At 35.2% G+C, this 26,905-nt stretch overlaps 1 protein-coding gene across 1 annotated transcript in view; it reads right to left on the bottom strand.

The window, feature by feature from the left end:
* Positions 1 to 274: 274 nt before the first annotated feature.
* LOC115211623 (Friend leukemia integration 1 transcription factor) overlaps positions 275 to 26,905 on the bottom strand; it is a 42,020-nt gene continuing 15,389 nt past the window's right edge. Inside the window, exons 2-11 of the mRNA XM_029780241.2 lie at positions 18,469 to 18,789; positions 16,811 to 16,897; positions 15,348 to 15,392; positions 14,858 to 14,911; positions 12,226 to 12,264; positions 10,895 to 10,948; positions 9,881 to 9,934; positions 9,092 to 9,265; positions 2,758 to 2,817; positions 275 to 1,424 (exon numbers count right to left, since the gene is read on the bottom strand). Coding sequence (XP_029636101.1) covers positions 775 to 1,424; positions 2,758 to 2,817; positions 9,092 to 9,265; positions 9,881 to 9,934; positions 10,895 to 10,948; positions 12,226 to 12,264; positions 14,858 to 14,911; positions 15,348 to 15,392; positions 16,811 to 16,897; positions 18,469 to 18,789 — 1,538 coding nt within the window. The 3' untranslated portion in view covers positions 275 to 774. The remainder of the gene's footprint in view (positions 1,425 to 2,757; positions 2,818 to 9,091; positions 9,266 to 9,880; positions 9,935 to 10,894; positions 10,949 to 12,225; positions 12,265 to 14,857; positions 14,912 to 15,347; positions 15,393 to 16,810; positions 16,898 to 18,468; positions 18,790 to 26,905) is intronic.

Below are 26,905 nucleotides of genomic sequence, written 5' to 3'. Positions count from 1 at the left end.
AAAATAGGAGTTACTCTTTGGGGTTCCCGTCCCATCTTTATTTCAGATAACATACAAAAATCGAGTAATTTCCTAGTAAATATAGAAAACGGCAGCAAAATATGTTGGTGTTGGATAAAAAAGTAAGTTTGCTTAGTCCTCAGGATAGAATAAACTTATATTGCTTATCACAAGTCCAGAGTCATTCAAATTGATATTTTCAAATTATATATATGAACTTTCTGAACATAAATACACTTATGCAATGATGCTCAGCAGTGTACGTTTATCTTCCTTAAGTAAACAATTTTTAGGTTATCTAAAAATAGTTTACATGGTTTCCTTTTTTTTTCTAATTTTTTCCCCTCAATAAATCATTTTATAACAACCATTTTTCTATTGGTTTACAAACAAACTCTTTTACAAAAGAAATGTATGGCAGTGTTTGAACTTACAACATTAATATAATAGTACTCTTCGAAATGTCCAACAAGAGTCAGATGCTTTTAACTCATTAAGCTTATTTCATTAATGACTTGACAAATATCATAAATGAAACAAGTGGTTTTCATTGAGCAAAGTAAATAGCAGATACTTTACTATCCACAGTTGGATATCATGAAAAGTTCTACTTTTCTTGCATACATCACAATTCCTTTCTTCGTATTTTTGTTTTCACCATAGCTGGCTATAACCTCCAGCCCTTTAAACCAGTATTCCATACCAAAAGACATACTGGTAGTGAGTTACAAGTTTCCAGAATTCATTAGCCAAAGTTCATTTTCAGGTTCCGAGTCAATAGTAAGTTTGTGTATTCTCTTCATTGAAAAGGCTTGATGCATCTAGATAGGGACTATTCTGATTGAAATGTTGCTCCAGGCTGTAACAAGGCTGCGACATATTTGGAATATAGGGTAATTTTTGTTTCTTGCTGGTCAGAGGTGGTGAATACTCAGGTAACTCGGAGCCATAGGGAGAGGATGTATTCAGTGGTCTTTTACTATTGAAAACTATACCTGATGAAGTACTTTGCATCGATGAAGAAGGAGACGATGAAGAAGCTGGTGTTACAGGCATTGTGGCAGGGAAACTCGAAATATCATATGACTGAACCATGGTTGTTGATTCATCAGTTTCCTTATTCTTTGACTGATGGCTTGGACGGCTCGATGATTTCAGCAACTCATCAAAATTAAATTTATAAGTTGCTTTCTTTCCATGAATTTTATGTACATAGTTTTTATCATAATAATACCGAATTGCACGGGAGAGTTTCTCATAAGTCATCTGTTTACGTCGCTTACGTTCACCCCATCGCTTAGCTAACTCTTCTTGGTTCAGAATAGTGAAATGACCTTCATCTCCTTCCCAACGAATGCAATTATTGTTTGTTTTGTCACACAGAAGCTTAATTAGGAATTGCCATAACTGAATATGTCCAGACTCTATAATTGAAAAGAAAAAAAGGAAAAATAACATAAATATTATTTAAAATATGAACATTAGAGAATTAAATTAAAGAAAAGATAACAACAGATTATGACTTCATAAATAGCATTAATCTTAGATTAAACAAAGAGAAGGGGTTGGAAAGCTTGCAAATCTAATTAAATGTTGATCTAAATGTTCTACAATGTTTAGTTTTGTCTCTCTATAGAGTATGTTTAACTCCCTCATGCATCTAAATTTTCATCTCTTCAGGAATAAATGAGAAATATATTTCTTTATTGCCCACAAAGGGCTAAACATAGAGGGGGTAAACAAGGACAGACAAAGGGATTAAGTCGATTACATCAACTCCAGTGCGTAACTGGTACTTTATTTATCAAGCCCAAAAGGATGACAGGCAAAGTCAACCTCGGCGGAATTTGAACTCAGAACGTAACGGCAGACAAAATACAGCTACGCATTTCGCCCGGTGTGCTAACGATTCTGCTAGCTCGCCGCCACAGGATTACTCCATTTGATTACACCCACCTTTTGTTATGAAATTCAATGAGTGGCAGACTAAAACAAGTCAATATTTAGTAAATGATACAAAGTATGAAACCTAAGATTGAGTTACTAACAAATGAATGGGACATTTTGCTGACTTAATGCATAGAACAAGTATTTTACAGGGATATCCCTTCTCAGTAGCAATAAATCTTTCAGTAATTTTATTCACTGAAACACATACTTTCTTATCTTCATAACGGGCCTGTATACCAATTCATTCTCATATTAGATATAAAGAAGTCTTAAAAAGAGCATCTTCATGAATCCCCGAAATACAGTTACAGAATGAAGAATGTAGCACGCTGGATGAAATGCTTAGCGATATTTCGCCCATCGCTACATTCTGAGTTCAAATTCCACTGAAGTCAACTTTGCCTTTCATCTTTTCAGGGTCAATAAATTAATTAAGCACCACCAAAATTCTGGAGTTGCTGTAATCAACTAGTCCCCTCCCCCAAAATTTTGGGCCTTGTGCCTATAATAGAAAGGATTATCCTTTCCTAAATCAAGATCGTAGGTTAGAATTTGAGTGAGGTATAGCTGCTATTTTTAGGTAGTCTAGTAAGCAGTAACATAGCAACATCATCTTGGAACAAAAATTTTTAAAATTATAACTCTATATTAAATCTATAATACACAATAAGCAAATATAAGGAGCAAAACAATGCATGAAACCAACATAATTAACACTGATCATCTTTTTTCTAATTAAAGGATCAGTGTTCTAGAGACTAAACAAAATTGTTCTTTAATCACTGGTGATATAGAATATTCCCTTACCTGGAATATGCGACATTAATTGTTGGAACGTCATGCCACAGATTTTGTCAGGACTTTCTTCTGAAATAAAAAAAAAAAGTAATCATGTTAATAAAAGCAAGTGCAAAATTATTAAATTGTTTTTAAATTTTAATTTATGTATTAAATAATAATTTATATAGTTTTTTCCTCTTTTGAACATACAGCATTGTACATAATTCATGGAAGCAATTTTTTTGTATGCTGCTGTGTCTGTGTGGTTAAAAAGCCTGCTTTTCAGCCATGTGGTCGTAAATTTAGTCCCACTGTCTTCTACTATACCCCTAGGCCAACCAAAGCTTTGTGAGTGGATTTGTAAGACAGAAACTAGAAGAAGTCTGTTATACATTATATATATGGTTCAAGTTGTACAAAAAGAAAAAAAAGACAGAGACAGGTGAAGGGACAATGAACAAGGTGTATTAGTTTGATGCTCAGGAAAAATAGAAAAGATTTCGACATTTTGAGCCTATGCTCTTCTACAGAAAGAAATGAAGAAAGAAAACAGATAAAATACATTTTCTCTCTGACATCATATTGCAGCTGTAAACGAGCATCACCACCAGACAAGTGAGGTTGTTTATTTCCAATCTTCCATGGAGAAAATATCTGACCATGAGAGATAACCTTGCTTGAAAACGGATTAATGTCGGCAAGAAGAAGGGCATCCAATCATAGAAAATCTGCCTGAACAAATTCTGTCTGAAAGAATTTGTAGTGGTGGTGGTGGTGAGGATGATGATGATTGATGCATGTGTGAATGTATAAATTTTGGGAGACAATAATATTTTACAGTACTTTTAGAATTGTCTCTCAGACTGTTTGATGATAGTGTAAGCTATTGTGTTGATAATTTTATAATCATAGTTTCAGGAAAAGATGACAATAGCTACTCAAGTTTATATTTAAATTATTTATGAAACACATAAGTAGATACTTGTCTACAGTTATCATTAAAGAGTTTAATAGCAAAGGGTAGCAGAACCAGTACAGTTGCTAAAAAATAAAACCCCACTAAAACACCTTTCCCACAAACTTGTCAGTGAAGTACTCAATACCAAGTCAATTAGACTTTTGTACAATTGCAATTTCTCATAATAATCACATACATCTGCCAAATGTAAAAAGTGTATCTCCAAAGATAGACTTTCTCTTCAAAACCAGTAACTATTCTAGCTGAGAACAGCTACAACTCTTTCATAAAATATAAGTGAATCATACACAACTCTACAACTAACCTATCAGGGATGTAGCAGCTCTTACACTAACATCCAAATCTGACTGATTAGCAAACCTACACTCCTTAACACATTAACGTAATCACTCCCACATAAATAATTCTGTATAAGCTCTTTGTCATTTCTATAATTGCTACAACAGTTCCTGCTCCCTAGAGCTAGCAAATACTATAAGCCATTAAATTCTAAGCTTCATTCTTTTAATATTGTCTGTACAGTGTCTTCGTCTAAAACAACATACTAAAGACTTCAACTAAAACTGTTAATGATTTAAAACTGAAGTTTACAGTAAGCTTTTTCTTTATTTTCTTACTTTTGTTTTTGTCAGAATATGAAGATATTAGGAATGAAGAAACATCAGTCTTCTCAAGATTCCACTTTATATACGTTTTTCTATTATAGCATGGGTTAGATAAGTATATTGTCGAGGCATTGTTTACAGCAAGTTGCTTTTCCTGCTGCTAACCATAAACAGATATATTATCAAGGTGTTACAGTTCTATATTTAAGAGATGAGGAAGTATGTACATTATTTACATTATTTACATTCAACAGATATTTGTCCTCATCTTGTTTGTTGTTAACACAACATTTCGGCTGATATACCCTCCAGCCTTCTTCAGGTGTCTTGGGGAAATGTTGTGTTAACAACAAACAAGATGAGGAGAAATATCCATCGAATGTAAATAATGTAAATAATTATCAAGGAGTTGTTTTGTAACCTGATGCCTTCCCAGCCCCCAAACCTTTACCTTTTTGTCATGTAAGAGATGCCTTACACCATGCATCTTTGAAAGCTCTTAGCAAGTAGATAATTTATTGACAAGGCAATAACAACAAGATCATAACTAATTTATTATATACATATCTCAAATTTATATTTATATATCTCTGAGCAACAGATTAACAGGCTGTGCATTCAATCAATGAAGTAACATCCTATTAAACTAATGACTCAGGAAAAAAAATCGGAAGCCAGTTTGAAGTTAGAAGTGGCTACTATGTAACAATTATGTCCTGTTACATCAATAAAACTGAAAGGATGGTATTCAGTGTCAGATGACTCAGTTCAAATTAACTTTTACAGAACTCTGTTCAATACTTTGCTCTAGTAAGCTGCAGAGATCAGATAGAAATGCATACCAAAAGGACAGTTACTACTACTACTTATTATTATTATTATTATTATTATTATTATTATTGAAGGCGGCTAGCTGGCAGTATTGTTAGCACGCCAGGCGAAATGCTTAGTGGTATTTCGTCTGCCACAATGTTCTGAGTTCAAATTCCACTGAGGTCGACCTTGCCTTTCATCCTTTCGGGGTTGATTAAATAAGTACCAGTTATGCACTGGCGCTGATGTAATCGACGCATTCCCTTCCTCTTGTGCTTCCAGTAGAAAGGATTATTATTATTATTATTATCCTTTCATGATCAAGAACAGGGATCAATATAATCGACTAGCACCCTTCCCCCAAATTGCAAGATTTTGTGCCTTTAGTAGAAAGGATTATTATCATAATAATTATAATAATAATAATAATTATAATTATTATTATTATTATTATTATTATCATTATTATTATAAACAGATCTAAAGCCTAAAGAATTGAACTAGGACCAGCCATACTGATATTTAGAAAATATAATTAAAAAAAAAACATGTGGAAATGAAAAACCAAAAAAAGCATAGAAGCAGATTAATATTTAAAAATGCCCGATAAGGCAGTGGGCTGATAGAGTTGGGCAAAATGCTTGCTAGCATTTCGTTCGTCTTTATGTTGTGAGTTCATACTTTTGAGGTCGTTAAAATAAATACCAGTTGAATACTGGGGGTTGATTTGATTTACTATTCCCGTCCTCTGCAATTGCTGTTTTTTTTTTTTTGAGGGTGGGGGTGTGTGTGCCGAAATTTGAAACCAAAAGGAAAAACTGAGCTTAATGCTAGCCATAAGATAGCAAGGTATAAGTACACAAGCCATCCCAATTCCAAACTACAGTTTCAATGTTTCCTAAGTAAAACAAATGGAAGAGAACTCAATTGGAGAATTGAAAGAGAGGGGTTTCAAAAAGGAGGTAGCAACACAAAGCCCATCAGGGAATCATTATGTTACATTGTCGCAAAGAAAAATATAATCAGCTTTCAGTATATTAGGAATACACATTTTCTCTGTTCCTGATAGATGGAATACAATGCAACCCTAGTAGGATTTGATCTTAGGCCTTAAAGGTATATACTGCAATTCGTAATGTCTATCACAATTCTGTGGTAGCCAAATTATAAGCTGAATTAATAAGGGCCGTTATCGTGTAAGTTATAGTACACTAGTAATAGCAGAGTGACGTCCCCTGGTTATGACATACCAAACATCATTTGATGAGTCAAATTGTAACCACAATTTCGTGTTTCTTCCGGTTTTTTTACATCTTTCTTTCTTCTCCTTTCATTCTCGCACTCCCTTATCAGTGACAACACGGTGGCTTTTGTTCCATCTACACCCACGATGTCAGCAAAGAAGTATTTTTACTTTTAGTTTTATTCTTTTTTCCTCCAATAGATACAGTTGTTTTTAAAAACTATTTACTCAATTCACTGTGTGTGTGTGTATCAGAATGTTTAAATACTGAAAATATTTTTTGTGTACCAGAGTAATATAAAATAAGTGAAGTGTACGTGAATGCTTGTACGTCTGTGTGTGTTTGTATATTTATATGTATGAGGGCGCGGGTGATTAAGTACACTTGTTTAGTCTCAGGTCAGCCCTGATCGAGTAGACAGACCTGTGATAAAAAGCTTTTCAGCCGTGACCATCCCGTGTTTTTTTTTACACACACACACACACACACACACATATATATATATATATACAACGGGGTTAGCGCCCGAGAGAGGGTAAAGACACCTCTGACAGCCCCCACATCTAAAATGTCTTAATTATTTGTTTTGTGACTCACTGCGCACTTATTGACAATAACAAAGAATTACCGCCTTATACAAGCCTAAAGTAAAATCGCAATGTAATAAAATCTTATAATATCACATTAGTAAACCCGGAACCAATTCGGAAATGCTGTGCCCTTTTACACATTAAATCCGAGGTGGGTAGCGAACGGCCTTCCCATTCATCCATTATTTGCTATGGTCCTGTGTGTCGAGGACTACATTGTTCTATGTTCCCTTTCTTATATAACGTAGGTGTGATCTGAGAGAAGTTTGGCTGCTATTTTTAGCTGGTTGGGTGAGTATGTAGAAGCCCTGTCGTTGACAGGAAGACACTTATAGAAACTACCACACACCTATATATGTACGTGCGGACACATACACGCAAACGAACACGTGCTTATAGAAACAATCTAGTTGATAGACTCAAATTTTAGAGGGTAACGGGAAAAAATTATCGATCCAAATATTGCACAAACACATACACATATGTATATATATATATCTATATATATATATATATATATACATATGTGTATAAATGTGTGTATTCCATTATTGTTTTTTGTTTTTTTTTATATCTGTCCCTTTTGCTGTCCTGGTGTTCGTATGCATTCGATCCTTCTTCCAGGAAATCTACGCTTCCAGCTTAGTTTTTCTTGGAGGGCTGGCCGTGATCTAGTAATCTCAAGATTAATCAGCCGAAATTACTACGATGATCCGGTTCTTGACTGAAGACTGAGGGGTTCGAATGTCCTGTCCATGTTTATTGTATCGTCTTCTATGAGTTATACGTTCTTGTCCATGTTGTATTTTTCTACATACCTTTATATATATATATATATATATATATGATAATAGGGAGTATAACTCCAAACTTACTGGGGAAAATTCAATTTATTCACAGTATAAATATATAAAATACAAATTAGAGATAAAACCACTATTATGCAACTCAAACAGTGATAGACATAAACCAATACATAAATAACAAATAATATATATTTTTATAAAACATATAACTTATAACTAGATCTCAGAAAGTATAAAAATGAATGATCAATATATAATATAATAATTATTATATTATTTGTTATTTATGTATTGGTTTATGTCTATCACTGAGTTGCATAATAGTGGTTTTATCGCTAATTTGTATCTTATATATATATATATATAATGTACACACATACATACAACTAAACACACAGGTTGCTAATTGATATTAAAGAGATAAACAGGTGTTTCAGAATGTCTATTGGACAGACATTGTCCATAGACGTTGACAGTGTAATCTATGTGATTAAGCTACCTTCAACCTATATTTAGACACACCTATATATTGGCAGAACAATGGATTTCAACTACACAGACCAGAACAACATACAATTCTATTTCATCATGAAAAGGATAGGACAAGTTGAAATAATGTAGCCCCCCCCCCGTAACACTATTCTTGGAAAAAGACAGATGATTGTGGTATGAATGTGCTTGATCATAGGTTTGTTTGATATCAGTGACAACTCGGGGCTAAACAATAACAATGCACACACACACATATATCATCATCATTTGATATCCATTTTCCATGCTGGCATGGGTTAGATGGTTTAAAAGTACTACCAGGTCGGAAGACTGCACCAAGTGCTACTGTCTGTTTTGGCATGTTTCCAATAGCTGGATGCCCTTGCTGATACCAACCATTTTACGGTGTACTGGGTGATTTTAACATAGCATCAGCACCATATCACCTTGGTCATATGCCAGCTCAGTCAGAGGTGATATGAGACTGAACATCATGGATATTACACAAAGCAATAAGTTGTTGGTTTGTGTGGTGTCAACATGCTAAAAATAGTGCCCAAATTACCTCCAAACCACACTTTACCACCAGGCACTTTGGATCTTTGGATAAAGACATCTTGAGTACATCATTTAAAAGTAATAAGAGATCATAAGCCCGTGAGGTCGGAGTTCTGCCCTTAGGGATAACTAAATAAGCATTCTGAGGTGTGAAAATGTATTCCAATTGAAATCATTTGATGATGACAATGATGATGATATCACTATGGCAACAACATCATTCATCATGATGATAAATATAACATCAATGTGGAAGATTGATGAGTGAACTTACCAGAGATTTTCTTACACGATCTTTGTTTCTTATTTATTAATGTGTTGTTGCTTGGGCTGCAGTTGTTACTGCCGCTGAGAATGTTGTTGGTAATGTTGCTGTTGTGGTTGTTGTTGACGTTGCTTCCGTTGTTATTTTCATAAGATGGTGATGGGGTACATCTTGATGTACTAGCTGTAGCAAAAAAAGAAAAAAAAAAGATGTATAAATATATATAAGCACAAGAGTCGCTGTGTGGTAAGTAGCTTGCTTACCAACCACATGGTTCCAGGTTCAGTTCCACTGCGTGGCACCTTGCGCAGGTGTCTTCTACTATGGCCTCAGGCCAACCAAAGCCTTGTGAGTGGATTTGGTTGACGGAAACTGAAAGAAGCCCATCATATATATATATATATATATATATATATATATATATATGTACGTACAACGTATGTACATACGTTCGTTTGTTTGTTCTTTCCTTTGATTTTTGCATGCTAGCTTGGATTAAACAAATTGCTTTGAAAGGGAGTTTTCACTCCATTTGTCTTCAAAAGCACTGCATTAAGGGTCAGGTTGTTGCTGAGGAAATGGTAACAAGCATTACTGCCCATAGCTTAGCTTAGCTCAGAATGTAAGTATTCACACAAACGCACAGATACATGTACACTACAGGAGTTTAAAAATAGATATTTTAGATATTGTTCTAACACAGAGATGATGAGGGCTGAAGAAACTAAATATAATAACAAATCATAAAGAAATATGTAGGGTAGGCAGGGGTGATAAGAGTGATACTAAGACACTTACTGGGATCAAAGAAGCTTGGGTTAGATGCCATCGAAGGTGGGTAACTGTTGTAAGCTGAAAAAGATAGAACAAGACAGTAAATATCATGTAATACTTATAATAATTTGGCTGCAAGCATGGGGGTATGGCTAAGAAGCTTCCCTTCACAAATTTATGGTTTCTGGTTCAATCCCACTGAGCAGCACCTTGGACAAATGTCTACGCTGTGAGTGGATTTTGTAGATGGAAACTGCAAGAAATTTACCACAGCCTGTCATGTGTGTATGTATGTGAGTCCCCTTTACTTGACATCACAAGAGAAATGTAAATGAACAAGTGATGCTGTTTATTTCTATCTAGTCTTTCATGAAAAATATGCTAGGAAATAGAATATCATAGGTTCAAGAACAGGGGATGCAAGTGCTCCCCCATAAATTTGGTTGGGGCAATAAAAACACTTTGAGTATCCTCTTGAAAAATTGGGTTTGCACCTGCTAGGAATTTTGTTCACACATTTATGGAGAGTATTGATGACATGAAAGGTATATGGCTGCAGAGAATCTGTCTAAAAGTATTCCATCTGACTCATGGAAACATGGATGTTAGAACTGTGATGATGATCGTGATTTCAGGATATCATCTCACCCACTTAGTAGCATCATTCTGTATCACGGAATGATGATTTTTGTACCAAAGGAAGTGCAGTGATGTCATAGAAAAGTAGGTACTTGGAGCGATCAGTTAGACTAAAATAATCGGGAGTTGTGGAGTCAGCAAGAAAACCTCTAAACATCATGCCTCTGTTTTACCTTCTTAATATTTTTGTTACTATTTGTCACTTTTTGGATTTAAGTCACACACACACACACACAATCAATCACTCTCTCTCTCACACACACACATATATACATGTCTACACACCCATACATAAAACCCACATACGCACTTCCTTCATACATTATGAGTGCAGACAATTACACACTTATATTCCATGCACACAAATATTAAAAAAAAAAAAAAGAAGTAAATACTTACTTGGTGCAAAAGAACCCGTTGTGGATGCAGGCGAAGAATTGGTGCTTCTTGCTGCTGTGGAAGAGAAACATAAAAGACATTGTAAACCAAACTGCATCCTTCAAATACATTGAAGTAACATATCAGATATAAAGGACATTTGTGAGAAAGCAATTGGTTACTCTGCTGTCGATTCAGATGCTATGCTATCTCATATTTCACACACAAACACAGCTGTGTGTTTGGTGGTCTGCATCAGAAAGATGTGTATTATATTTTTTTTAAAGTGGCAGAAAGAACACGTTGGAGAGTGGGAAATCAATGTTTCAGACAGCCCTTCTTCAGATTGCATATGACAAGAAGGAGATAATAGAGAAAGGCAGCAGAGTTTTATATTATTGATGTGGCCATGCTACGGTAACACCTTGAAGGGTTTTAATCAAATAAACTGACCCTAGTGCTTGTATTCTCAAGCCTGATACTTATCCTACCATCTCTTGTTCTTGAACCACTAATGCTATGGGGATGTAACAAACCAATACTGGTGGCCAAACAGTGGTAGGAGACAGACACAAACATAAAGACACGCACATTTAGATACGCACACACACGTGTACGTATATATGTGTATATGACAGGCTCCTTTCAGCTTCCATCTAACAAATCCACTGTGGCTACCATGGAAAACATTTCCCCAAAGTGCAACATGGTGAGATTGAACCCAGAACCATGTGTTTGGGAAGCAAAATTCTTACTACACATCCATGCTTGCATCTATACATATAAGTGTTTTAGTTTTAGATGAATGCCTACAGATGCATGCTTTTCAAAACATGATGTAGGAAGATTGTTATTTTTATATTCCTTTAAAGTCTTTTACATGTTACCTTATCCACCCACTCTGCACAGTGTGTCATGTAACATACAATGTCATTGATTTATCACCAGTGACCCAACTCTAAGTAGGTTTCATTGTTTTAAAGACCTTTTACAAAGTTTGAATCCTAAGATAAAGTTCAACAGAGCAAATTACTCAAAGAAAAAAATATGACTGAGTCATGTCATACATACACACACACACACACACACACACACACTGTCCCACCACCATTGATGGATTATATTTGTGTTGAGATGAAATAAATATTGATTCTATTGATGTCCCTTACAAAAGGACATCAAAATATGTGAGGTGAGATGAAAAGATTTACAATAAAAGAGAAAAGAGAAATGTAAAATAGAAAAAAAAAATTCAAAAAGAAAAGACTAAAATAGGAAGGAAAAAATGTTTTAAAAAAAAGAGAATGTGACAAAAGAACATAAAAAAAAGAAAAAGACACAGCTGTACTTACATGGCATGATAGATTCCAGTGACATGTAGCAGACTGGCTCTGTTGTGAGAAAAACAAGAGACAGAGATATATTAGAAAACGTAAGTAAGAGAGAGAGAAAGAGGAGATTGTTGTTGGTTGCTCACCTTATAACTATGTCTATGTGAGACCATCCCAAACAATGTGCTTACACTATAGGTCAGTGTTTAGGAAATCTTGAAAGACACAAACACACACACACACACACACTCATGCACATAATCACAAATAATAGATTCATATACACACCTACATATATCATACTTGTATATTCTCACACAAGCTCATCTATACTCATAAGCTCACACAAACACTCACACACACATACCACACACACACATATATGCATATATAAACACACACACACACACAATAAAAGTCACACAATGCTAATTCACTCACAAACATATACAAATGCAAAATCTCATACGCTACACATATGGACACTTGCATACGTAGCTAATTGCATCATAGACTGCATTAGATTAATTATAATAACAAAGAACAACAACAAAAATAAATGTCTGGTAAACGATGACATCACTGCATTGATTTAATTCTATTTTCATTTCATTTATGGTTATCTTTTCCTTTTGCATTTTAATATATATATATTTATATGTGTACACACAGATCTCTCTCTCTCTCTCTCTCTCTCTCTATATATATATATATATATATATATATATATATATATAAATATATATAGTTAGCCAGTACACACATTTTTTTTCTCTCCTTGTTTTTTTCTGTATCCCTTTCTGTAGAAGAGCGTAAGCTCGAAACGTAAAAGACTTTTTTCTATTCCTGAGTGTTATACTAATACATCTATTTGTTTTGTACACCACCTGTCTTTGTCTTTTGTTTTTTCATAAACTCTCCCTATATACATGTATATATATATATATATATATATATATATATATATATATACACATACACACACACATACATGTATACATATATATTATATACACATAAGCACACACTCCTGTATATATATAATATACATGTGTGCATAAACAACATCATCGTCATCTTTTAACATCGATCTTCCATGCTGCTATGGGTTGCACAGTTTGCAGGAGCCAAGTGGTCTGGGTACTGCATCATGTTCCAGTGTCCACTTTGCTGTGGTTTCTACAGTTGGATAGTCTTCCTAATGCCAACCACTATACAAATTGTACTGAGTTCTTTTTCATGGCACCAGTGCAAACAAACAAATCTTTTGCTTTTGTTTTATTAATTAATCAACTTATTTAATTCACTGTTTTCAATTAAGAGTTGTTTTGAGCTTTTTTTACATCTTTAATTACTCTAATAGTATTTTATTCTTCCTCGTCCTTATACTAATTACAACATTGGCTTGTATTTTCCTAACAAGTATATTGGATGTCAATTGGGCCAAAGCTGTTTCCTCATGATGCAAATTGCTGTCAAATGTGGAATAAATGAGCTGATGCTTATCATCCAGTTAATTAGGTCAGTCCTACTTGAGCAGACCTCTGATCAAAGGCATTTAAAGTCTATCCATTCAATTTTGGGGAGGCTTATCTTTTCAAACATTGAATATTTACTCTTTACTCTTTTACTCTTTTAATTGTTTCGGTCATTTGACTGTGGCCACGCTGGAGCACCACCTTTAGTTAAAGAAATCAACCCCATGGCTTATTCTTTGTAAGCCTAGTTCTTATTCTATCAGTCCCTTTTGCCAAACCACTAAGTTACGGGGTTGTAAACACATCAGCATCGGTTGTTAAGCAATGTTGGGGGACAGACATAGACACACAAACATACACACACACACACATATATATATATACGACAGGCTTCTTTCAGTTTCCGTCTACCAAATCCACTCACAAAACTTTGGTCGGCCCGAGGCCATAGTAGAAGACACTTGCCCAAGGTGCCACGCAGTGGGACTGAACCCAGAACCATGTGGTTGGTAAGCAAGCTACTTATCACACAGCCACTCCTGCACCTATATTTGAAAATATTTTCTAATATGTCATTTCTTTGTTACAACAGTAGTATATGATATGAGTGAAATTTGGCTGCTGTTTCTAACTGTTCTACTGACTGTAATGAGGTCTCTTTCTTTAAGTGATCAGACTTACCGAAGAGTGAAACACAACAGGGGTTTGTCCATGTCTAAATTGTTGTTTTATGACAACTAAAATAACACATAAATTGAGCATAGAAGAAGTACTTGGTGAGTGAGTTCATTCTTTCTTCAGGTTTTTATCTAAGACTATATAGTCTACAGTTGTGATTTGATGGAGATTTAGATGCTATTTTCAGTAGGACAAGTAACTTAAGTTGAGGCTCCTTTGTTATGTCATCAAATGAAATTTGGTCAGTCAACTTGATAGAGTGATCTGATCCACAATTTGTTACTGGTTCCTCAAACAGGAACATACTGGATCAAGTTTCCAATTTATTCTGGTGTGATAACTGAGAATACATTGGAGAATCTACAGAGCAATATACCATTTATGCATGCACACGTGTGTGTGTAAGAGAGAGAGAGAGAGAGAGAGGTACACAGCTGAAAAACATTGCACTCTTATCTACACAAAACAGAGGATATATATATATAAAGGTATAGTACCTGGTACACTGTTGGAATACCAATCTGGTGTCTGACCAATACTGCAGTTGGAACCTAGAATGACAAAAGAAGAATTGTAAGTATTTTACCTGATACTGAAATAGCTTTAGAAATGAGGCAATTAAAACCTAAACTTATGAAGCAAAGATTTCAGAAAACAACAAAACCACCATGTTTCCGGATGTTTAAAATTATACAGGCAAGGAAATAAAAGTTAAATGGTTAGGGAATGTCATTCAGGACCACAAGGAAAGAAAGTATTTCCTTCTCAAGTTATCAATTCCAACAAATGTGTGTGTATGTATGCACACACACATATATATTATATTAACTAGAAAAATAGGTAATGGTTAACATCCGGAAAGGCATCTGGTTGTAAAAGAATGCCTCAAAAGTGTATTCTAACAATCCATGTTACCATGGAAAAACAAATATTAAAGGAACAGATAAAAGAATGTGGGTGTGTGTGTGTGTATAAAGTTATATTTACCTGAATTGCTTGGTACTTCTGGCACCAATTGTCCACTTGTCCAGGCTACAAGAGAAACAACAAGAGACTAATGAGTGTCAATGCTCTTTCTCCAACATTAATCATCATACTATTGGTATGATGATTAATCTCCTCTATATCACAAGTGCATCACATCAATACCATCATCATCATCCTTTCCATTCTCTTTGTCATCATCATTAATTTTTACTACTACTACTACTAATTCAAAAAGGGAATGTTGTATAATCTCAAATTTCCATATATGGATAAAAGATGGAGTAGGTATGGCTGGAATGTTTTACATTATAAGATGATGATAATAATAGTAATAATAAAATAATAATAATAATAATAATAATGATAATGATGATGATGATGAGATAATAATAATAATAATAATAATAATAATAATAATCCTTTCTACTATAGGCCTGAAGTTTTGTTAGGAGGGTCTTGTCAATTACATTGATGTCAGGGTTCAACCCTGAAAGGATGAAAGGTAAAGTTGATCTCAATGGCTCTCAGAATGTAAGACAAGATGAAATGCTGTGAAACTTTTTGTGTAGTGTAGTAATGAATCTGCCAGAAGGGCAAGGTTTCTGGGGACAAATACAAAGACAAATTGCTAACATAAAAGCAATGGTCATAAATTTGTGGGGAAAATGTTAGTTGATTAGATCTTGACTGGGAGTTTAATTAACTCACAAAATATTAAAGGCTAAGTTGACTTCAGTGGGATTTGAACTCAGAATGTAAAGATCAATAACTAAATACTGCAAAGGCATTTTGTCTGATGATGTAACTATCTTCCAATCCATGATAAAAGTCTGATTGTAGAAAATATTGTCTTTGTGATGCTGAGTTATATAAGCAAACAAATACAATTACAGACAGAAGAGGAAGTAGAAGATAACAGGATTATGATGAAATAACAACATAAATTGATAAAGGGGACAGACAGCTATTCTAAATGTGACCACTAGTAGGAAAATAAAATCAAAATTAACGGAGGGAATAAACAAACAAAATAACAAAAAAAGCAAAACTTAATAGCCAAATAAACAAGCACAGAGAAAGAGAGAAAAGATAGAGAGAGTAAAGACAGAGAGAGATAGAATTGATAGTGAAGAGAGAGAGAGAGAGAGAGAGAGAGAGAGAGAGAGAAAGAGAAAGAAAGAGAGAAGGAAAAAACAAAAAAGAACAAAACTACGAAACAACCAAAATATTTCTGCTCTAAACACAGAAATTTAGTTCATACCTGACCCATGAGAAAAGACCAAAGTTCACGACAGCAAACCTGTTCTTTGCCTAACTCGTTGGACAGGTGTGTAGAAATGGAACGCTTTGCCCGGAGGCTTGTGGACTGTCTGTATACATATGTGGCCAGAATGGTATGAAGTGGTTGTTAGGTAGAGCGTTGGTCAGAGGCTAGTTTTGGAACGAGTGCTGGAAGTACTTACACTGGATTTGGCAGTCCAGACCGGGTCTATTCTCGCTTTTAACAGACGAGGAAAAAGAAGACACCGAAGTTAAATTTGTGAAGACAGCTGCAATATAAATGAAAAGAGAAGGAATTAAAATCGTGACAATGTTAAGGAGACTTCAATTTCATATTACCATATATGTTAGAGCATAAGGTGATTGGGTGTATCAGATTGCTCTGTCCCCAAGTCTTTATTTATAACATAGGTTTTCAGTTTTATTCACTGTACAGTGATAGATAGATGGGTTACAAGTGTTAATTTTGGTTCAACGTATGAGAAATTTTCACAAGAAAGTGTTGAGACACGTGAGAAGGTTCCACCTTGAACCTTTCCAAGAAATCATGTATTTAAATATTCAAAAGTACCGGTAACTGCAAAGGTTAATGTGATTGGGTTGATTAACACACATAACTGACGAATCATATTAGGCTATTGTCTGTAAACAGCTCACAAACTCTTGGTATGTTAATTATGTTAATTAAATGCTACTAATGTACAGCTGTCCTGAAAGAAGCAGGATAAACAGAATGTAACATAGAATCCCAGATTACTATACACCAATCACTGTTTACAGTGATTGATGAATAGTGGCCAGGTTTGCAGTATTGTTGTTTTAAGGTGTGTTAAACAGCTTACAATTCTTGCTTATTTTTTAAACATAACTTTACATTTAATCCAGCTTATGAGATATGCAAAATATTGACTAGTAGAATTACAAGTGCTATGTGGAGGAATAAGGTTCAAATTTCTGATCTATACTCAGATGTATTTCATTAACTATTTTTCTTGAGAAGTTTGGTAACAAAGGAACAGAGAGCTCAGGATGAGGTGGTAAAAATCTCAGTTCTTTCTTTCAATTCTTATGATTCAGTCATTGTATTACTACAATAAAGGAGGCCCGATGATAGTCAGAAAATAGAAATAGGATCAAAGTACCAAAAGTTTGTAAATGAAACCTTATCAAACAAGGCTTTTACAAGGAATTCTTGTGTAAGCGTTACCTGCTTTGGAAAAGTTAGTTACACTTCCTGCTGTGTAAGGTGAGATATGAAGCTTGTCCCAGTTGTGACAGTATTGCACAATAGAAAAAGACAGGCATTTCAATGGCTGACTGAGGGCACCAGTTTATCAAATGTTTTTTAACCCTTGGCAGGATATTAGCTCAGCGCTGCAAGTTAATGAAACAATTTGTCAGTCGTATACAACACTACTAAAAACAATGGCTTAACCTCCACATCATCATGTGACCTACTGAGCAGGAGTACTCATTTTACAGTGTTCACACCGAGTAAAAGTAGACAAATTTTCTGAATGTGATCTTATGCCACAGTATTTGGACAGCATGATCAACAATAAAATCGAGGCTGCCTATGGCTAGAATAATGCCAACCAGATCATCTTTTAATCCATCATCATCTTCTTATCACATGGTTTTACATTTTATACACATCAGAGCCGACTAAAAATACTCAAACATCACCACCTCCACCACTACAGTGTTCTCATTGCTTATATTTTATATTGCTTTCTTTTTTTCCTTTTACTTAACTTACATGGCAGTGGCAAATACAGATAAGATATGATTAAATAAAATAAAATTTAATTAAATAAACAAGTGTTAATTATTAACTCACATGATTCCCTTCTAATTATATCTTGAATATCTTCCCAGCGTGCTGCCTGATCTTCATGAGAGAGTTCTTGGTGATGAAATTTAGAAATGATTTTATGTTCCTCATAGCTGGGAGGTGGAGCCCGAGGTAGTTCTAGGCAGTGGTCAGCAGTTTCTATATGGAAAGCACTGCCCGGAGAAGCCATTAGAGAGTATGGAAGCTCAGTCAGTTTAGAAGGAACTGTTTGGTCATCTTCAAAATGATGCAGGTCCATGGATTCTATTCCAGCCTCATCACTTACACTGCTGCGAAGACCAAGGACTTTGTCAAAGAATTTTTTCTCTGGAAATTCATGAAAAAATAAATAAATAAATAGATAAATAAAAGGTAAAAAGATAAAAATATACATATAAACGACAAATAAATACATTTAGAAATAAATAGAAATTACATATTTGTTGAGAACAGAATAATCACCACCACCATCACTATTATCATCATCAGCATCATCACCACATCTGGTTTCCCCACTGGTAGGGATTGGATGGAGCCATCAAAGTCTTAGTCACCTCCTATTGAGCGCGGCTACTCTCATAAACTGATGCTCATGTGACTTTTGACATAGTTTCTCTTGCCATCAGCTAGATGTTCCTGACTATCATCAACCAGTTTACAGAATGTATAATGGGATTTCAGAAACCAGTGTATTCTCTACTGAGCTTGCCAACTATTTAACAGCATAAACTTATTTTTGTTTCATTGTATGATTAGACAAACACACAGTCTTGATTGCATGTGATATAAGCAATATTCTCCTCACAAATCAATCAGGATCTATATGTAAGTTAGCCAGAATAGAAACAGGATGTGGTCAGCATTATATGACAGATGGACTAATGACCAAAATGTGAACAGGTTAGATTTTGTGAATACTGTTGAAACATTTAAGTCAGTGGATAAGAAAGAATACTTCTTGTAACTCAGAGAAAATGAGAAGAGGGAGTGGATTGACAGTAATTCTATTGTAATAAATATATGAATATGGTATGAACCATACAATATATAATATAAAATAATATATTATTTATACACCATTTTAAATAGTCTATATAATTAATTATATGTATATTATATTTACACTGCCAGATCAGACTGGAGCCTGGTGCAGCCACCTGGCTTCCCAGACCCCGGTCGAACCGTCCAACCCATGCTAGCATGGAAAACGGACGTTAAACGATGATGATGATAATGATGATGTATTATATTTTATATGATATTCTTTTGATCATTATATGCACGAATATATAAACATATACTCCTTTATCCTATATAAACATGCATGCACACACACACATTCATATATGCATATATACTACATACATATGTGACGATGTGATTCAAATATTGCAGTATAACACACACACACACACACATTATGTGACGTTTGGAAAAGTTGAATGTTTAACCAGTCAGTGATGGTTAGAAAGAAATTAATAGCAAGAAGAGGAAAAGATGAAACAAAAGAGGGTGGGAGTGAACTTGCTTGTTTTTATTTCATTTATTTATTTTTGTATTTTTGTTCTCTCTCTCTCTCTCTGCTATCAGAATGTCTACTGTTTGCTGACTTTCAAACATTTGTCTTCACATCAGCTGAGGTTAGAGATCAGAACTGGGTTCTATTTACATGTTTAGTTTACTTCAGTTTGGAGACTCTGTGAGTTGAGGTGGATGGGAAAGGGGTGAGGGTGGGGGTTATTTAAGAAAAGAAAAAAATATTTAGAAAAACATGAACAAAGAATAGAGACAGATATATATATAGATATATATATATATATAGATAGATAGATAGATAGATAGATAGATAGATCTGTCCATGTACAGAGAGAGAGAGCGTTAAGTAAGATAGTGTATGATAGAGACAGAGTTAATGTATTTAGGCAAACTAGAACAGAAAAGAGAGAAAAGGAATTGATAGTGAAAGGCAGAGAGGATAAGAGCGATGATGATGATGATAGGGTGGTTGTGATGGTGGTGGTGGTGATGGCAGTGACGATCATGGTGGTGGGAGGAATGTAAGTTAGACATGTAGAATGAATGAAATACAATATGAATGAAAATAGTGGGGAAAGAGAGAAACGAGTAAAATTAGTGAATGAAAGAAGGGCTGAGAAGAATGAATGAATGAATGTATTGAAATGTCAGTGTGGGAGGGAATGAAACTGAGAAACATACACATATATACACACATACATACAAAAGTGGTGTAATATACACATACACACATATATTTACATTATATATATATATATATATATATATATATATATATATATATATATATATATATATATATATATATATATATATATAAATACCTACATATACATATATATACCTACATATATATATATATATATATATAATATATATACATATATATATATATATATATATATATATATATATATATATATATATATATATATATATATATATATATATATACATATATACATATATATATACACACACATAACTACAGACAGACAGAGATATATATAGATAGATAGATAGATAGATATAGATAGATAGATAGATAGATAGAGATAGATAGATAGATAGATAGATAGATAGATAGATAGATAGATAGATAGATAGATAGATAGATAGATAGATAGATAGATAGATATTGTGTAGTTTTATATCATTTGAATGCTCAGTACTCAATATTAATCGTCTGAACGATCAGATATGGCTTTTTAATACGCGAAACTTCAAGCAACGCAACTATGGATCAACCTGTTAATACAAGTACTTATATACGTGTGTGACTATTCATATCCGCCGCACACACACATTAATAGACACAAGTACACACACACACACACACACACACAACACAGTGGCTTTGTATTGTGTTGTGAAGGAAATTATAACACTCTGTATGAAGTTAAGAGAGAAATATGAGTGTTTCGAATAAAACATAGAAGAGATGAAAAGTAGAGAGAGAGACAGAAAGAGAGCGAGAGAGGGACGGAAGGAGGGGGAGGGAAGGAGAGAGAATGAGTATGGAGAAAGTTACTGTGTGGAGGCATTTAAAAAAAAAAAGTATGACAGAGGAAGGGGAAAGCTAAAAGAATGAGAAAGAACCAGAGAGGGAGGGCAGAAGATGCTGTTACAAGTGTCTGGCAGATGTTAACAAAGCATAGTGGTGGAAAAGCATTGCTAATTGGACTGAAAGATAGGGCATCCCGAATGAAGGTGACAACCAGTTGAAGTTGGCATACAAATATAAACACACACACATTGGCCAGACGTAAAGACAATTTATCTCGCTTTCCCCCCCCCCTATTGTACCGACTGCGATCACTAAAACGAAGAGCTTACTTGCATCAAGTTTATAGACAGGATTGGAGTGCAATATTACTCTTTACTCTTTTACTTGTTTCAGCCAATTGACTGTGGCCATGCTGGAGCACCGTCGTCTTTAGTCGAGCAAATCGACCCCAGGACTTATTCTTTTGTAAGCCTAGTACTTATTCTATCGGTCCCTCTTTTGCCGAACCGCTAAGTTACGGGGACGTAAACACATCAGCATCGGTTGTCAAGCGATGTGTGTGTGGGGTGGGGGGGGACAAACACAGACACACAAACACACACATACATATACATATATACGACGGGCTTCTTTCAGTTTCCGTCTCCCAAATCTACTCACAAGGCTTTGGTTGGCCCGAGGCTATAGTAGAAGACACTTGCCCAAGGTGCCACGCAGTGGGGCTGAACCCGGAACCATGTGTTTGGTAAGCAAGCTACTTACCACACAGCCACTCCTGCGCCTATATGAAAAAACAAATGCATGTGCTCACAACACACATTACAAATACATATACACACGCACATGGTATGACAAATAATAATAATAATAATAATGGTAATGGAATGGCCACGAATGAAACGCTTTGATCATAGTTTTAAGTCAAATCCGATCAAGGCCGACCTGGCGCCTAAACATTAGCGGTTTTTCTTCTTTTTTTTTTATCACTACTGAGAAAATGAACACAATAATTACACACAGAAAACAGGAGATAGAAGAAAAAAAGCAATGATATCTGTTAATGTGTGTGTGTGTGTGAGAGAGAGAGTGAGAGAGAGAGCACCTAGTCTCAAACATGTCGCTAGAAATTACCAGAAAAGCAAACTGCTATCAATGTTGTGAGTTTATACAATGGCAAGTCTGTTTGTAGCTTGATGCTGGGTTTTAAGGGTAGATTTTCACCCTAATTCTGGTGATAACTAAGCCATTGCCATCGTGAATGACTGTACGCATATATATATATATATGTGTGTGTGTGTGTGCATTTATGTGTGCGTTACTCGCACAAATTGTATATCTAAGAATGTCAAAAATAACATTCACCATATCACTCACCATTTCTGACCTCAACCGAACAAATTACTTGAATGAAATTAAAAAAGAAAAAGCAAAAAAAAAAAAAAACACGGGTCGTCTTTGTGTTATTTTATTGTATTTCTGTCTTCGCCATCTAAAGGAACTGGAAGAAGTGGGGGTGGAGGAAACAGGTTTCACCCACCAAACCCTACAAAGAACCACTGCCAAAACGCCCCACACCAGCTTCCTCCCCGACTCAAAGGCAAAAAAAGAAAAATAAGAAAGGAAGCGGGGTACACCAACATCACCATCTCAACTTGTAACATAAAAATTCGCCTTCCCCACCGTGTTACTATTGCTACTAAGATTCCACCCGTAACATCAATGGTAAGTACAAGCCCGCCACCCCGCTCCACTTATGCCATTCATTCATCGACCCTGCGGTTATAGTTCTTTTTTTTTTTTTATGATTAACATTAATATCGGTTTCAAATTTTGACAGAAAACCAGCAATTTCAGGGGTAAGTCGATTACATCGACCCCCAAATTTTATCGACCCTGAAAAGATGAAAGTCGACCTCGGCGGAATGTGAACTCAGAACACAAAGACAGACGAAATGGCGCATTGGTGACAAAGATGATGATGATGATGATGGTGGTGGTGGTATCAGTCCCTGTCTTCTATCGTAAATCCCATTCACACCAAGGATGTTTTACGTAAAATACTTTCTCGACCCTTAAAGGATTGGAAGTCAAAGTTGATTCCCGGCGGGGTTTGAACTTAGAACGTGAAAGGGTGGGGTCGCAACGAAACACCACAAGATATTTTCTCCGACGCCCTTCATGACTCTCATAATGCACCCGTAATGAAGTAATGACGGTGGTGTGAGTCGGGTGGAAGGACAACTAAAAATAGCAGGCGAAGTAATTAAAGGAAAAGGGGAGGTTGCGCTGGGTACAAGACGCTACGGTCATGGATGGAATGTCTGATCACAAATCTGCTCAGTCCTAGGGATAATCAACAATGACAATGATGATGGTGGTAGTGATGTGATACTGAAGGGGATTATGACGATATCCGGAAGTGACGCCAATGGAGATGGTGGTGATGGCGTTAAACGACTAAAAGAATATATATATATCCTTTTACTTGTTTGTCATTTGACTGCGGCCATGCTGGAGCACCGCCTTTAGTCGAAATAATATATATATATATATATATATATATATAATATATATATATATATATATATATATATATATAGATATATCCGAATCAACCGGGACCTACATATATATATATATATATATATATAATATATTATATATATATATATACGACGGACTTGTTTCAGTTTCCTTTTACCAAATCCACTCACAAGGACTTTGGTCGGACCGAGGTTTGTAATAGAAGACACTTGTCAAAGGTGCCACGCAGTGGGACTGAACCCCGGAATCATGTGTTTGGGAAGCAAGCTCCTTACCACACAGACACTCATACACACACACACACACAATATATATATATATATATATATATATATATATATATATATATATATATATATGTATATATATATATATATATATATATATATATATATATATATATATATATATATATATATATATATATAACTTTGGTGAAAGTTTTAAGTTCACAACCAATCAAATCTAAAGATTACCAGAAAAATAAAGGAAAATCATATTCGTTTTTAGTTCCACCACCACGTCACTTCTTTCAGTGTGTCTGTATATCCTCCCTTTCTCTCATTCACAGACCTCACCACTCCGTCCGGCCCTCTTTTTTTTCTCCATTTTTTAAATTTTTTATTTTTCTTTCATTTTTCTTTTGGCACCCTTACTTAAAAAATAAATCCCATACCCACCGCATCACCTACTATCACGCTACTACCAACCACCATCGCCGTCATCACCACGATAACACTCATTCGTGGGTAACTCCATCACCATCATATATAATAAACCACCGTACCACATATAGCATCAACGACTAGCACCCAGAAACAGCAGCGACACCCACCTGCCACCACTACCAGCACCACGGCCACCATCCACCTCACTGTCATTTATTCCTGTGCCCCTTAAAAAAAATCTTCACACACACACATACATACATGCATACTTACATACATACCCCTTCATCAACACTGCTCTAAGTTAAACACAACAAACACAGAAACATTTGGCGGCATTTATATCCCTCCCACCCGTTCTATCTTTCTTAATTTTAACATTGTTGTGTGTGAACGTAAATACATATTCACAGACACATACATACATACCCACACACATGTATGTATTTATATATATATATATATATATATATATATATATATATATATATATTATATATATATATATATACACTTGTTGCAGTTCCCACTGTTATTCTTGCTGTTACAATAATTTTACAGCCGTAGTAGTAAGGTCGCTCTGAGAAGTCTTTTTGGCTTTTTAAATCTTGTTTATTCTTCGCTGTTTTTCGCCTTGCAAAGAGGAGCTAATATATTGGATTGAAGGGAAGAGAGGAAGGCGTAGAGAGAGCATAACAACAACACCAATAATACTAATTCTACTACTAATAATAATAATAATCCTTTCTACTGAAGAAGGCACAAGGCCTGAAATTTGGTGCAAAGGGACTAGTCGATTACATAAGACTGAGTGTTTCACTGGTACTTATTTTACCGACCCTGAAAGGATGAAAGACAGAGTCGACCTCGGCGAAATTTGAACTCAGAACGTAAAGAGCCAGAAGAAATGATGCTAAACATTTTGTCCAATGCATTTAATGATTTCTGCCAGCGCGCCGCAATCTGTTTTTTGTTTTTTTTTTAACATCATTTCTTTTATTGCCAACAAGGGGCACAATAATCAAAGGACGATATATTAAATACATAAAGCAGGCTTACAATAAATCAAAAGCAAAAATCATCGAAAATAAAAGTTGCATAACAAAAAGATTTGTTGGTGGTGGTGGTGGTGGTGGTGGTGGCGGTGATGTACACGGTGATTTGAATGATTATGATGGTAATTATAGAAAGTTCATAGTGTGAATGTTGAGGCTGTTACTGTAATTCAACCCCAGGTCATTATGAGAAAATTCAATCAAGCTGTGACCATCACATCTTTCATTTCTTTAGTCTGTCTACAAGGAATCTAACGTGTCCTTTTTTTTTCTTTTTTCTAAGACAGTAAAGTGTGATCTAAAAGAGATTTGGCTTGTATTTCCAGCAGAGTGAACGACCATATACACCCCCCCACTTTTCTCCTTACATTAGCTCCTGTGTGACAGTCGTAGCTAGGGATGTGTTTTTCTTCTCCAGCCCTAGGTCAGCCCTAATCAAGCACCTGTGACCGTAAAGGGGTCGGCAAAATAGATTCATAAACTTTGGGTATGCTTAAACCACAGCTTTTATGTAATCGTTCGATCAACAAGATACAGCAGCTAAATATCCCTCAATTCATACCGTATCGTCTAAAAATGATCGCATATACAAGATGGCTCAGTTTTAGATAAATTCTTTTCTACTTACTCTAGGCACAAGGTCCAAAATTTTGGGGGAGTAGGGCCAGTTGATTATATCGCCCGCCCCCCAGTGTGTAACTGGTATTTAATTTATCGACCCCGAAAGGATGAAAGGCAAAGTCGACCTCGGTGGAATTTGAACTCAGAACGTAAAGACAGACGAAATACCTATTTCTTTACTTCCCACAAGGGGCTAAACACAGAGAGGACAAACAAAGTCAGACAGACGGATTAAGTTGATTACATCGACCCCAGTGCGTAACTGGTACTTAATTTATCGACTCCGAAAGGATGAAAGGCAAAGTCGACCTCGGCGGAATTTGAACTCAGAATGTAGCGGCAGACGAAATACTGCTAAGCATTTCGCCCGGCGTGCTAACGTTTCTGCCAGCTCGCCGCCTTTCAGTTTTTGATATATTATGCCAGAAATTAAGAGATGATGGTTACAGCTAGAGAGAGTGCGGTCAAATTGTGATCAAAGCTATTCCAGTCGTAATCAGCTTGTAGTTTTA

The sequence above is a fragment of the Octopus sinensis genome, linkage group LG5, assembly GCF_006345805.1.
Source record: "Octopus sinensis linkage group LG5, ASM634580v1, whole genome shotgun sequence".
NCBI lineage: Eukaryota > Metazoa > Mollusca > Cephalopoda > Octopoda > Octopodidae > Octopus > Octopus sinensis.
Note: the sequence above shows the minus strand (reverse complement) of the source record. Positions and strands in the feature narration are given on the sequence as shown.